The sequence below is a fragment of the Leptonychotes weddellii genome, chromosome 6, assembly GCF_054177405.1.
Source record: "Leptonychotes weddellii isolate Sample4059 chromosome 6, ASM5417740v2, whole genome shotgun sequence".
NCBI lineage: Eukaryota > Metazoa > Chordata > Mammalia > Carnivora > Phocidae > Leptonychotes > Leptonychotes weddellii.
Window position 1 is genome coordinate 114,772,617 of NC_138374.1, and position 12,561 is coordinate 114,785,177.

At 48.7% G+C, this 12,561-nt stretch overlaps 1 protein-coding gene across 5 annotated transcripts in view; it reads left to right on the top strand.

Moving 5' to 3' along the window:
- ATP2B4 (ATPase plasma membrane Ca2+ transporting 4) overlaps positions 1 to 12,561 on the top strand; it is a 91,855-nt gene that overhangs the window by 66,333 nt on the left and 12,961 nt on the right. For all 5 annotated transcript variants that reach the window (XM_081825025.1, XM_081825024.1, XM_081825021.1 and 2 more), the window contains exons 13-19: positions 141 to 320; positions 1,167 to 1,254; positions 2,787 to 2,893; positions 8,045 to 8,236; positions 8,695 to 8,908; positions 9,465 to 9,676; positions 10,667 to 10,774. In XM_081825025.1, coding sequence (XP_081681151.1) covers positions 141 to 320; positions 1,167 to 1,254; positions 2,787 to 2,893; positions 8,045 to 8,236; positions 8,695 to 8,908; positions 9,465 to 9,676; positions 10,667 to 10,774 — 1,101 coding nt within the window. The remainder of the gene's footprint in view (positions 1 to 140; positions 321 to 1,166; positions 1,255 to 2,786; positions 2,894 to 8,044; positions 8,237 to 8,694; positions 8,909 to 9,464; positions 9,677 to 10,666; positions 10,775 to 12,561) is intronic.

The following is a 12,561-nucleotide window of genomic DNA, read 5'->3' on the forward strand; positions in this document are numbered from 1 at the left end:
AACAATAAACAATGACTAGACGTGGCCTGTCCCCATGGTGCCGCTCCTAGAGTGCCTCTCTCCTGTCCACAGTGAAGGGACCCCGGACAGGGGCAGCTCAGCAGGCCTCACCGCCCCCACCTCCTCCTTACTCTCCACAGGTACCCGAAGCTATTGCCAAATGCAAGCGAGCTGGGATTACTGTCAGAATGGTGACAGGTGACAACATCAACACAGCCCGGGCCATCGCCACCAAATGTGGTATTATGACACCTGGGGATGACTTCTTGTGCTTAGAAGGCAAAGAATTCAACCGACTTATCCGCAACGAGAAGGGAGAGGTGGGTCCCGGCTGGGACGACCCAAGGCCTCATTTGGCACCTGGTTGTGGGGGGGCGGGGGGGCGGCTCTCACATCTGGGACACGGGAGAGAGTGGCTGGGTTTTGGTGTTCTTGTTTGTTTGTTTGTTTGTCTTGAAGATCTAATTGGCTTTATTAAATGGTTTCATGAATTGGGCAGCATCCCATATAGCAAGTAGGGGGAGCTGTGAGGAGTTGGACTGCAGGTGCGTGGTTTTTAAACTAAAATCTATTCAGAGCGAACCTTCTACCGGGACTGCTCAGGTGGGAAAACTGGGAGTTTTCTTTCTTCTCTTTATCCTCTGTCATAAGCTGTCTTTTGAGACAGTGTCACTGACTTCTTACATCTTCCTGATTGCGTTCAGTCATGGGATGCTTTCGTACTGATTCCCCTCCACCTCACCCTCCTGTGTCACCGCCCTGTGACTAGTGGTGGGTGGCACGGATCTGCAAGAGGATGTGGTCTGGGTGTGGAGCAGACCAGAGCTTCCTGGTCTGCACAGAAACCAAACTGGAGACCTCAGAAGCACCTTAGCCAACAGTGGGCCCTGGCCCACCTCCTGTCAAGGGTCCAAGAAATAGGGCATTGGCTCCCCAGTAGGGAACTGGGAGGGAAGTGAAGAAATGCAGGGCCTGAACGGTCACCATCAATAAATCTGCCCCTGGGGACGGAGCTGGCTGTTTCGTCTCCCCTGGAGGCCGTGGTAACACCCACCACGGGCTGTGGCAGGCCAGCTCTCCCAGAATCTCAGAGCGCAGGGAGATGTAAACTTCACCCGGATGGCTGTTCTGAGCTTGACTGACCCAGTGTGGTCTGGTGTTGGCAGGTAGAGCAAGAGAAACTGGACAAGATCTGGCCAAAGCTTCGAGTCCTGGCGCGATCATCCCCCACGGACAAGCACACATTGGTAAAAGGTGAGCTCGGCTCCTGACCGGGTGCCTGGGGCAGATGATGGCCCGCTGGGCAACGAGACAGAAAACAACAACCACTGGCCAAAGCAACTCTCTTGTCTTGAATAGGAAGGTCCCAGGAGAGCTGCCCAGCTCATGGCGGGGCGGGGAGGGGGCAGACAATTTAGCAAACATCTACAAAGAAGACCTGTAATAAAGTTGTCTTTAAACATCGTATCTTGTTTGCCAATATTACTGTGTACTAGTCAGAGCGGGTTAAATTGTTCCCATTTTGCCAATGAGGAAGTTTGAGGCTGAGAAGACAAAGAACTTACCCAGATTGCCCCGCTGGTGAGCGGAAGTGGTACAGTTCAACCCCCAGGTCTCTGTCTTCAAATCACCCGGCGCTTTCTCCAGCACATCCTGGCCACCTTCAGGCCCCCGCTAGGCTACCTGACGAGGACAGACTCAGAGCTCCGAGCGCCACCAGGAAACAATTGACAGCCTTTGGGTGATCCTATAGAGCCTCCAGCATCGGGAAGAAAGGAAAGAACAAAGTAGAAAGGGAGGTGGTCCACACACTCACACTCACACACGCACACCCTTCTATGGCACCAGCCTGGACTCCAGAGAAAGGGCATCCAGGTTCCATGTATGTGTGTGTAGATGTGTGCACACGTGCATGTGTGTACCTGCTGGTGTCCCGCTCTGACACCCTGATCTCCTGTCCTCTCCTTGGCCAGAAGCAGCCAGCCTCCTGGCAAGTGTAATTTTCCACTTTTACTCTTCCCTCCAGTCGTTTGCTTCCTGCTCCCGCTCACGTAGCACACAGCCTCGTTGGCCGAGATAGGATGGAATGATGGCTGGGCTTCACCCGCTGGCTGTGGGACCCTGCAAGGCCTTTCCCCTCTCTGGGTTTCAGTTTTCTCATCTGTAAGGTGGTAGGAGTTGCTCAGAGCATGGATCTCTCTGGATCCCCTCCAGGCCTCTGATTGTATCATGCCTGCGGCTTCGGGCTGCCTGTTACTGGACCCTTGGCTTCTCCCCCTTCAAGGTGCTGTGCCTGCTGGCGCAGGAGGCTGAGACCCTGCTCCCCCCACCACCACCAGGGGGCAGGAGAGCACCGTCCGCCAGGTGCCCAGTCCACCAACGTCAGCCCCGTGGGGCCTGGTCTTCCCCCTTCTTGTGGTTGTTTTCAGCTAGTAGCTGGACTTCGATGTATAAATAGCCTGTGTTTCTTGCCTGCTGCCAGGGTGAAGGCTGGACGAGGCGCTCCTCCAGCCCTGCCTCTGACCTTCAGACAGCTGAACAGAACAAGGCAGACCAGTGGCAGCTCCTCAGGAGCTGACAGATCTGTCGGCGCTCAGAAGGGGGGGTCACACTTTCAACATGCTATAAAGTGAGCTTGTCACCCACAAAAAAAGAAAAGAAAAGGAAGGGAGGTGGTAGCAGGGACCAGGGAAGAAGAGCCACAAAGGGCCTCGGTGGGGAGCAGAGGGCTTCCACCCGGCCTGAGGTGGTGCCTGTGGACTCACCGGCTTGTACTGTTTTCCCAGGCATCATCGACAGCACTGTTGGGGAGCAGCGACAGGTGGTGGCTGTCACTGGTGATGGCACAAATGATGGGCCTGCTCTGAAGAAAGCAGACGTTGGTTTTGCCATGGTAAGCAGCTCGGCACGCTGTCCCTGCCTGCAAGCTGCCTTCTCCACCCGGAAGCCAGGACGGGCCTCTTGCAGCCTGCCGCTTCCAGCACCTTCACCCCCTCCCTGTGCTCTTTTCTCTGACACCATCTTGCCTGCTGACCTGGCTGGTAAAAGTCTGTGTAATGGGAGACCCATCAGGTGTGAAGACTAGATGACCCAGGCAGGGAAATCATGACGCCTCATTACCATGAACGTGGTGATGTTCTAGGCAGAGCATAGAACATTCAGGTTCCCTATGAAGCATGTATGCCATGGTCAGCACTGTCCATCCCTCTGCTTTTCACTTGTGAGACCAGGAGCATCAGAATCACTTGGAAAGTTCATTTAAAATCACGTATTACAAGGTTCCGCAAGTGGATATCTTGATTCAGTAGCATCTGGGTCGGTCCCAGAGATGTTTGGCATTTCCTAACAGCCACGCTTGTTGATTCTGATGTTGCAGCAAATGTGGAAGCCCCCAGATGGCCAGGGACGTCCTCACACCCAAGTGGCTTGTGATTGTAAGCCTCCCGTGTGTATTGAACTATTGGTGATTTTTAAGCAGTGGAAGGAGATTCAAGAAGTAATCTGTCTTTACGGTGCTCCCTTTAACAACAACAACAACAAAAACATCGTTTCTAGGAAGTTTCAAGAAGATACAGAAGTAGAGGGAATAGTTTAATGAATCCCCATGTACCTGTCACCCAGCATTAATTATCAATACCTGGCCCAACTTGTTTCACTGAATGTCCCCCCCTCCCCCACTTCTCCCATCTCCAGCTGAACTGTTCTGAAGCAAATAAAGGACATCACATCATTTCATTTGAAAGAATGTTAGTATACGCCTCTGATAAGTGTGCATCGAGGACATACATCTAGAAGAATCATACCACCAGTCATCTAGTCCAGCCCCCCATTGCCCCAAGTGCTTTATAAATTCTCTTTCTTCGTCCAAATCAGATCTAAATAAGATCCATACACTGCAATTGCTTGCTGTATCTCTTAGAGCTCTTAATCTATAGCAGGAGTTTTTGAAGTGTGCTCCTCCTCCCAGCTGGGCCTGGAAACCTATAGAAATGCAGATTCCCAGGCCCACCCCAGCTCTTCTGGATCTGACAGCTCAGCGTGGGGGCCCAGCAATCTGGGCTTTCACAAGCCCTTGACATTTCTGTCACACACTAAAGGTTGCGAACCGCTGGTCCTATAGGATCCTTGTGTCAGGGGTCCCCAAGACCAGCCTTTACATTTGGGGATTCACTGGATGGACTCATGAGACTCAGCATAGAGTTGTACTCATGACTAAGATTTATTGCATGGGTACGGTAAGGGAGAAGTCTGGAGGAATCCACATGCGGGCTTTCTGCTCTCTCCCTCAATGAGGGCTCACAGCACACTCTTCCCCCGGCAACACACGTGTGATGTTTCTACCCGGGGAAGCCCATCAGAGCTCCAGTGCCCGAAGTTTTTATTGGGGTTGGTCATATAGTCACTTTTTGCCTAATACGTGCTAAGATTCCAGACTCCTAGGGGGTGCCTGGGTGGCTCAGTCGGTTGAGCATCCAACTCTTGGCTTTGGCTTGGGTCATGATCTCAGGATCGTGAGATCGAGCTCTGCATTGAGCTCCACACTCAGCAGGGAATCTGCTTGAGATTCTCTCTCTCTCTGCCCCTCCCCCCATTCACACATGCTCTCACTCTCTCTCTGTCAAATAAATAATTAAATCTTTTTTTTTTTTTTTTAAAGAGAGATTCCAGATTCCTAGAAGGAAAGCAGGTGTTCAAGAGAAAACATATTATTCAGGCACAGTCTAGGCACAATGAACCACTAATTAATTTTCAGTTAATTGTTGACTGGGAGCATTCTAAGAGCCAAGGTCCCAGATGCCAGCTCAGGGCCAACCTCACAAATAGCCCTTTCTAGGGATAACAGCACACTATGTTAGCTCTCCTGCCCAATCCCCTCCATCTTTTTTCCTAGCTATTTAATTTTGAAGGAACCAGGCTGGTTGAATACATAGAACAATGCATAGCATGGATTTTGTTGATTGTATTCTTGTCATATATAATCAGATTCTAGATCCCATCTTTCATTAGGGGCTGCAAAATAACGTCCAGATTTTCTCTATTTATTAACTTGAAGACTTCTATAGAAAGAAACTTGCGCTCAAGGATTATTTGGTTACTCTGAGGTTGAGGTTCAGGTTCCTATATGAAAGGCAGCTAAATGCCCGATCCTTTTTCTTTATTTACTAGTTTTCAAAATGAGTTGACTTTTTAGGATACTCCAAAGATGACCAATGAATTATACATATATATGTTTTTAAATTTTATTTTTTAAGTAGGCTCCATGTCCAACACGGGGCTTGAACTCATAACCCCAAGATCAAGAGTTGCACATTCTACTGAGTGAGCCAGCCAGGCACCCATGAATTATATTTTTTAAATTAACTCTACTAAGTTACTCCACTAAAAACAGTTCATTGTTTATTTTTTTAATATCATTATGAACTCACAGATTTAAGTATATTTGATGTGTTTCAATCCATTGCCTTTGTTATTATTTTGACGTTCACATTGACTTGTCAGTAGCCTCATGAGTACTGCTGGGTCCTTTAGATACAACCCCAGTTGTCCTTAATACCTTACTTGGCTTCTGGCATGATAAGATATTCCAGAATCATCATACATATTTCTCATCCTAGATCTGGAATCATCCATTTCTCAAAGAGTCCTGCTTTTTAGTAAGAAATGGTACTTAGAGACCACAATCTGAATGTCGGGGTGTTCCTTACTACCAAGTAAATCATTGTTTCTAGATCTTTTCAATGGTTTTGGTCAAAGCTAGGAAATATATCTTTTATGTCTCTTTTTTGTTTTTGCATTTCTTTGTTTTAAAGATAAAATACTTCATGAGTCCATATTGGTATTTTTAATTCAAATTTAGAATTATAGAACTCTAACTTACTACTTTTATTTAACTTCCCTAATTTTATGTTTATATCTCTTAAGCTGAAAATTTTGATTCCTAATGGCATTAACATAATCCTTACTGGTTTTACCCTAAAATATAAGTAACAGTCTCAAAATAGCAATAGTAATACAATTACTCTACAAAAAACAGTTCAAGATTTCTCTTGTAGTTCTTTTTATCCTATAGGTATACTCTGCTGGGTTCTACCATCAAGGTACTATGTTTTTTTTAAAAGCCATTTGCAATATCTTTCCTTTGTGTGATTGTGCTACCCACTGGTTATACCAGTTTGTTTATACTATGTTGCTTTCCATTTTAGAGATTGCTTCTTTTTTTTAAGTAGGCTCCACACTAGGCCCCAATGTGGGGCTCGAACTCATGACCATGAGATCAAGACCTGCGCTGAGATCAAGAGTCAGACACTTAACTGACTAAGCCACCCAGGCGCCCCTAGACATCGCTTTTTAAACTTACTTTTGATTTATACTCATATAAAGTAGTTACATAGTTCTAAAGTCAAATATACAAAACAAAGTCTATTCCTAGAAATCCAGCTTCTATCCCTATCACCTCCACCCTATTGCCTCCCCTCTTAACCCTAAGTAACATTTCTTTTGTTTTTGGTGTATCCTTCTGTTTGCCTCTTTAAAATATAATCAAACGTATGATGTATTTGTATCCTATCCTCTTAGATACGTGATACTTATCTATACTGCCTTGTATACTTATCTACACACATACCATACACTCTTTTTTTTCACATTCTGTAGTAGAAAGTATATATAGTCCTCCTTTCTTTTTTTTCCCCCTCCTTTCTTTTTCCAGTGCATGTGACACATTGTGTGGATGTGTTAGAGAACTTTTTGATGGGGAAACTGAATTGTATAATCTATAACATATTTGTTCATTGCAATCTGGATAGGAAAATATTACTACCAGGTAAAGAGAACAAATCATATACTACTGCAAGCCAAATCAATGAATAAGCTCCTCTGTGGTTATAGGCTTTGTGAGACATGGAATAGAAGTAGGGGCTGGGGTTCTTAGGGATGGTTTTGCGTCCCATAGACCATTAAAGATAGACAAGGTTTAAACAGATGAGGAAGGAGGATGTTTCAGGTTTAGGGAAATGGTGTAAGTAGAAGTCTAGACTCTAGAAGTGAAGGAGAGATTCAGGGAATTGTGAATAAACCAGTGGGTTTTGAGCAGAAAGATTATATAGGAGCAGACTGGAAAATGAATCTGAGTTCACCTCTTGAGGGCTCTGACTACCAGTCTAGAAATTTTACTGTTTCTGTAAGCACAGCTTTCAACCATTGTCTATTGAGAAACCTTTAGTGGTTCCCCAGGAACAGGAATTTGAACAAGCATAGGACATCTGAACTTCACTGCCAGACTACTCCTGCCAGAAAAAAGTGTAAGGTGACTTAGAGGTATGGGGGAGACAAGGACTTAAGTGAGACACTGGCCATGGCAAAAGAAATATAAGAATTTAGGGGCAAAAAAAGAATTTAGAGGCTCCTGGCTGGCTCAGTCAGTGGAGTGTGTGACTCTTGATCTTGGGGTTGTGAGTTCGAGCCCTACATTGGGTGTAGAGATTACTTCAAAATAAAATCTTGAAAGAGAAAGAGAGAGAGAGATGGAAGGAAGGAAGGAAGGAAGGGAGGGAGGAAGGAAGGAAAAAGAAAGAGGGAAGGAAGGAGAACGGAAGGAAGGAAGGAAGGAAGGAAGGAAGGAAGGAAGGAAGGAAGGAAGGTTAAGAAAAAGATTAAGAAAGAAAGAAAGTGTAGGGATTTGGAGGGAGAACAGGACATGGGTTCCCTATCCTTTCCTTCATTTCCAAGGTGGGGGAGTAGCAAAGAAGGGAGAAAGGAATATCAAAGATAACTCTCATTTCCGGTTTGGGTTCAGGAGTAAGATGGTGGCATCAGGCCCTAGCCCTGCTTTCTGTGTACTGACAGCGACACATTTTCTCCGGAGGAGAGGAGAACTCAAAATACAGTGGCTCTGTCATTGGCATTAGCGTGGGGAGTGCGCCCTCTAGTGTTTTTGGCCGGGTCGGAAGCTTCTTGGAGGTCTGGAAATGCAGTCTGGGTTCAGAACGTAGATAAACTCTGCTTTATCCACGTCCTCACTGCTCTCCTTCCCTCTCTTACTCAGGGTATTGCAGGCACAGACGTAGCAAAGGAGGCATCAGATATCATCCTAACAGATGACAACTTCACCAGCATTGTGAAGGCAGTGATGTGGGGGCGAAACGTCTATGACAGCATCTCTAAGTTTCTGCAGTTCCAACTCACTGTCAACGTGGTAGCCGTGATCGTGGCCTTCACTGGAGCCTGTATCACTCAGGTGAAGGGAGTGCAGGGGGGCCGGGAGGAGAGGGATGAGGCGGGGGCTAGGGAACGTGGGGAGTGGGGTCCTGGCTACTGAGGATTAAGGACAAGAGTTTCCCCAGGGGGGTTGGGGCAGGAGTTAGCTCTCCTAGGTCTCCATCGGCCCATGCGGGGGAATGAGAAGTTATCTACCGCTAATTTAGCACATGCACGTTAGCCACTATGATGAGTACTTCTGTGGTCTTCAAAAACAACCTTGCAAAGTGGGTATTCTCCCCATTTTACAGGCGAGGAACCCAAGGCTCAAAGAGGTTAAGTAACTTTCTCAAGGGCACTCAGCTAATAAATGGGCAGATCCAAAGTCTAGGTGGATAGCAGGAGCTAGGCCGTTGCAGGGGCAAAGCTGAGGCTGATGAGTGAGGTAGGGGCTGGTTTCCAAGGAAAGCTGAAAGGACTGGTGCTTCTTCCCACCAGGATTCCCCACTGAAAGCCGTGCAGATGTTGTGGGTTAACCTAATCATGGACACTTTTGCCTCATTGGCCCTGGCCACGGAGCCTCCTACAGAGTCTCTGTTGAAGCGTCGCCCCTATGGCCGAAATAAGCCTCTGATCTCACGTACTATGATGAAGAACATCTTGGGCCACGCTGTCTATCAGCTCACCGTCATCTTCTTCCTCGTCTTTGCCGGTGAGCCAGGGGTAGGGCTGGGGCTGGGGACAGGGGTCGGAGTGCAAAGCAGAGATGGGGGCAGAGAATGGCCCAAGGGAGCAAGCTGAGCACGGGACTGGGGATGGCAGCAGCTTCACCCACCGGGGGTGTCCCTTGCCCCGCTATGTGGCGCATCATGCTATTTGACATGCTGCTCTTGAGCATTTCACACGGTGGCTTTCTGTGGTTTTTATTATTTTTTAAAGATTATAAAACTAAAGCTCGGGTCACGTGGTGAGTAAATCGTGGCACTAAGATGGAGCCTATTGTCTGCCTGACCCTCGTGCAGCTTTCCCCCCACGCTGCACCGGGAGAAGTCAGTCACTGGAGCGGACGCGGAGAGAGAGTCAGATATGCTGAGACCAGAGCTAACACTTCAAGTGTTTGATAACCAGTGTAGCTCAGATCCTGACCCATTAGAATGGACACCAGCCGTAAGCCACCAGTTTGGCCATACCAACGTGCCGTTCTGACTCAACCTGAGCGCTCGCCGACACCATACGTGACCCGCTAATGCTTCCTTTGTCCCCACTAGGTGAGAAATTCTTTGACATTGATAGTGGGAGGAAGGCGCCTCTACACTCGCCCCCCAGCCAGCACTACACCATTATTTTCAACACCTTTGTGCTGATGCAGCTCTTCAACGAGATCAATTCCCGCAAGATCCACGGGGAGAGGAACGTCTTCGCGGGCATCTTCCGCAACCTCATCTTCTGCGCCGTGGTCCTGGGCACCTTCATCAGCCAGGTGAGCCTCTGGCTGGAGTCGGGGCAGGAGGGCTGGGTGGCAGAGGTCAGAAGCAGGGAACAGCGTTCCCTAGGTACCCAGGAGAAGGGGGGAGGGAAGGATGGGGACTCGGGCTGTGGATCGAATGCTTTTGGATTCCCAGTTGGCCTCCATTTGCACATTGCTCCGGAACTGGAGCTTGCTGGGTCAAGTGCTCTGGTGCAAGGCAACACGTTGGGGGCAAATAAAATAAGATTGGTGGGGTCCTTTCCTTGTCTTCCTAAAGCACAGAAATTTCAGAGTGGCCAAGAAGAGGGTCACTCCCCGCGGTCCTTTCCATGCCTCCTGCCAGCGTACGTGAGACGTGCGGGTACGTGCCGTAGGGCTCTGTCCTTGTCCCTGCCCCTTCGTTCATGAGGGGCCCCTGGTAGAAAACGCTGCGCAGTTCGCAGACAGAGAGGAGTGGGGCATGGGGCACAGGCGGTGGACACATAAGCCTCTCGCAGAACTGAGGTCAAGGGCATGGCTGCCCTGGGGTAAAAGGATTGGGTCCCTTCCTCCTTGCCCCAGTCCGAGGTACACTGAACACCTGCAGATACAGGAGACTCTGAGCTCGCCCTATACCAAGGGCTTCTGCCCTCCCCAGCCGGGGTCCCCCTCATGGGCCCCCCTCTTCAATTCCTTCTCTCCATCTCTGCGCCTTCTCTTGGCACCTTACCCACTGGCTGTAGTCACGAGAAGCCTCCAGCCCCCCTGGATCTGCCCCTCTTACCTTAATAATATTCATAGTAAGTAGCTCTGTCTCCCCCTCAGGGTCTCTAGAAAGACTGTGTCTGTCTTCTCTTCTCCCCTTTCAGATTTCTTCTTTCTCCTCCTCCGACCAGCAGATCAGGACTGGCACCACAGGGATCATGGGCCAGGGCTCTGACGTCGCTTTGGTAGCCTCGGCTAGAGGGCTAGCTGCCCGTGACTCGCCTCCCTGATGGTGGGCTGCCTCTTTCTCTGTTCTAGATTCTCATTGTGGAATTTGGGGGTAAACCCTTCAGTTGTACGAAGCTCACCCTGTCTCAGTGGTTTTGGTGTCTCTTCATTGGCATCGGAGAGCTGCTGTGGGGCCAGGTGAGTACCAGCAGGCTCGCCCCATGTGGGTGCGTGGCCAGCACACTCTCTCTCCTCTGGAGGAGATTGGACATGCGACGGCGGCACCTCCCAGCTCCTCACCAGCATCTTCTGCTTCCCTCCCCTTCCTCCCCCCACTTTTTGAGGTTTTCCTGTCTTGCAGGATCCTGGAGTAGCATGATCAGTGCCCACCATTTCAGAGGCTCTGGATCTCTTCTCTAACCATGCCTAGAGGCAGGCAGATCCCTTAGCGTCTCTGAGATGGGAGTGGAAATTTTCAATGGAACTTTGCTAAAAAGAGAAAAACAAAATTAAGGGTCTTAGAAGTAGAAGTTTACAGAGCAGAAGTCTTTATTTTAATGAAGCCACAGTCTGGCTGTGAGCTGCTGCTCTGACCTAGTTTAGGGCTCCCCTACCCCTCATGTTCACCACGGCCTTACTGAGTTGACTGGGTTGAATGGCTGACTCTCACCTTAGATAAATCTAGACCCACCAGGTCGCTAGAAAAGCAATGTAGCACCCAGTTCAGAGCATGGACTCTGGGACCGGCTACCCGGGTTTGAATCCCACATCTCCTTTCTACAAGTTGAGTCACTTTGAGCAAGTGCCTTAACCACTCTGTGCCTCCTCAGTCTCCTCAAGTTAGGAGAACAGGATCATTGTTCATCGTTGTTAATCAGCCAATCCGTTACGACACAGAAATGACTTAGAACAATGTCTAGTACCCTCTAAGTACACAGTAAAAGTTAGCTATTAACATGATAATAGGATCAGGTCTGGTAAGTTTTGTTCCTTCCCAGCTACCACTTTGCACATCCCCCTCATCCTCAGCTCTGAGCCAGACTAAGCTCTGCTTTACAGACCTCCAGTCTCTACTGATGGGCACCTAGCCACCTGGGTAATGGCTTTGCTCTAAGTGGCCCCAGAGATCCTTCCCTGGGACTGCAGACCTTCCCCATATACCTGCTAATTGTTTCTTTCCTACGTCCCAGATGCCTCCCTGATCAATTGCTGTCCCAGTTCCTTCCATGAGTCCCTCCACCCTGTTCTGTTTGGTGGTGTTTCTTTACCATGGGTCCCTTTTACACCTGGGTGAAGCTTGGTTGTTTCACCAGCTGTCTGAAAGTCCCGTCTGGGTCTAGTCTCACACATGGCCACACAGCCTTGATGCTAGAGACCAGCCTTCCTTCTGCATCACAGCAGCTCCTTCCAATCATCCAAAAGCAGATATCCTTCCCATTTCAAAATCCTTGACTCCATGTTGGACTGCTCATACAGTCCCTCTCTCATCCCAGCCCTGTCTACTCCTCGTCTGTGTGTCAGGGAGAACTGATTGACTGAGCTTCTTGAGTGACTTATTTTGAATTGCAAGCCCAACCTCCTGCCCGTGTCTGATAATACTTGTGTATCCCTTCTTCCCCGGCCTGTCTCACCCACTTCCTCGCTCCAAGCCCAAGAAAACCTCTAGTATCCTTTCACCCTGGTTTTGTAACACAGGAATTACTTTGCGCATGGTAACTAGAAGAGGGTCCTTCCCTTCTGACACTTCCCTTCCCTTTGCCCATACACTTGCAATGGGATCATCCTCTCCTATCCCCAGACTTGTTTCCCCCCAGGCTCTGGTCCCTGTCCCTTCTTACCATGTGCCATGCATTATAGTTCTACTTCCCTTAAGAGACACATGGCAAAATGGAAATGAAGAACTGAGACAGAAGGAGAATCAAGTATATAACTAACTAGGCAGATGGCTGGCCGCACATGCAAATGTCAGTTCTCCTTCGTGTGTC